Source organism: Miscanthus floridulus, chromosome 15, assembly GCF_019320115.1.
Source record: "Miscanthus floridulus cultivar M001 chromosome 15, ASM1932011v1, whole genome shotgun sequence".
Taxonomy (NCBI): domain Eukaryota; kingdom Viridiplantae; phylum Streptophyta; class Magnoliopsida; order Poales; family Poaceae; genus Miscanthus; species Miscanthus floridulus.
This window is the reverse complement of record NC_089594.1, coordinates 45,164,500-45,166,313: the sequence shown is the minus strand read 5'-3', so window position 1 is coordinate 45,166,313 and position 1,814 is coordinate 45,164,500. Positions and strand designations below refer to the sequence as shown.

The window sequence follows — 1,814 nt, the reverse complement described above, 5'->3', positions numbered from 1 at the left end:
GAAACAAACCCTGGGCTTTGGCTCGAAGACTATCAGCTTGCCTGTCAAGCCAGTGGTGCGAGTGATGATGATTTAATTATTTGCAATCTCCCGCTATTCTTGGCCGATTTGGCACGAGCATGGTTGGAGCACCTACCGTCCAACGCCATTCAAAGTTGGGCGGATCTAAAGGAGATCTTTGTGGGGAACTTCTAGGGCATGTACAAACGCCCTAGAAACCCATGGGACCTCAAGAACTGCCACCAGAAGGCCGATGAAACCCTTCGTAGGAACATCCGACGTTCTCCCGGCAGTGCGATGAGCTCCCTAACGTCGCCGACGCCGACGTGATAGGAGCCTTCTTATCTAGGACAACCTACGAGTCTTTAGATCACAAGCTAGGGTGTAGGGGCCCGTAGACCACCAAGGAACTCCTAGACATTACCACCAGCCATGCCTCAGGAGAGGAGGCGGTCGGAGCCATCTTCGACCGTTCTGATGGCAAGGCGAGGTGGGACGAGGGCGCTGGCGAAGGCACCTCCAACCATCCTGCCAAAAGAAAGAATAAGAAGCAATGGCGCGACAACTCACTCGTGGCTGCTGCTGACCACAAGGGTGGCTAGAAGCCTGCGGAGGGCACTTCGAACCACTTTGATAAAATGCTCGAGGGGCCATGCCCAAACCATGCTTTCCCGGCCAAGCATCTGTACAAGGATTGTGGCCTCATGCGCAAATTCTTGTCTGGAAGCTCCAACAAGGGAACAGGGGAAGAATCCGTCCCCCGCTATGGATGACACCAAGGAGAAGGATGACACCTTCCTGACTCCGAACGGCACACTCATGATCTTCAGAGGATCAATGGCTTACGACTCCAAATGATGCCAGAAGATTGCACGCCGTGAGGTCTATATGACCAGACCGGCCATGCCTGCTTTCCTTCAGTGGTCAGAATCCGCCATAACCTTCGACAGGACAGACCATCCGGACGCCGTCCCACACCTAGGAAGGTACCCACTTGTTGTCAACCTGATCGTCTACCCAAAGCAACTCACGAAAGTTCTGATGGACGAAGGCAGCGGCCTCAACATCATGTATGCCAAGACGCTTGACAAAATGGGCGTCGATCGAACGAACCTCTACCCCATTCGAGCACCTTTCCATGGAGTCATGCCTAGCATAAAGGTCGTGCCACTAGGACAGATTGATATGCCTGTCACTTTCAGGGATCAGTCCAATTACAGGACTGAGACCGTCACCTTCGACGTGGTAGGGTTCCTCGAAACCTTCCACGCCATCCTGGGATGTCCATGTTATGCAAAGTTCAAGGCCATCCCTAACTATACATACCTCAAGCTGAAGATGTCAGGTCCCCGTGGGGTCATCACCGTCGGCACCTCTTTCCGGCACGCTTACGAGTGCGAAGTCGAATGCTGCGGCCACACTACAATAGTCGTCGCCTCCGAAGAGCTCGCCACCCTCAGGGGGGAGGTCACCAAAGAAGCGCTCGACGTGAAGAAATTGACCAGGTCGTTTGAATCGGTAGAGGGATCCAAGGAGGTCCTCGTGGACCCCAGCAACTCCGAGGCTAAAAAGGTACGCATTGGTACCGCGCTCTCCTCCAAATAGGAAAGCACGCTCGTCGATTTCCTCCATGATAACAAAGACATCTTTGTGTGGAAACCCTCAGATATGCTAGGCATCCCGAGGGAGGTCGCCGAGCATACCTTAAAAATCCACCTAGGCTCTAAGCCGGTGAAGCAACGCCTACGCCGCTTCGATGAGGAAAACCACAGGGCCATTGGTGAAGAGATAGCAAAACTGTTGGCCGCTGGGTT

The 1,814-nt window shown here is 53.7% G+C and overlaps 1 protein-coding gene across 1 annotated transcript; it reads left to right on the top strand.

Moving 5' to 3' along the window:
* The first annotated feature begins 903 nt into the window (after positions 1-903).
* Positions 904-1,605, top strand: LOC136507443 (uncharacterized). The gene has a single exon (XM_066502167.1). It carries the CDS (start codon positions 904-906, stop codon positions 1,603-1,605), a length of 702 nt encoding a protein of 233 aa, XP_066358264.1.
* Positions 1,606-1,814: the final 209 nt, after the last annotated feature.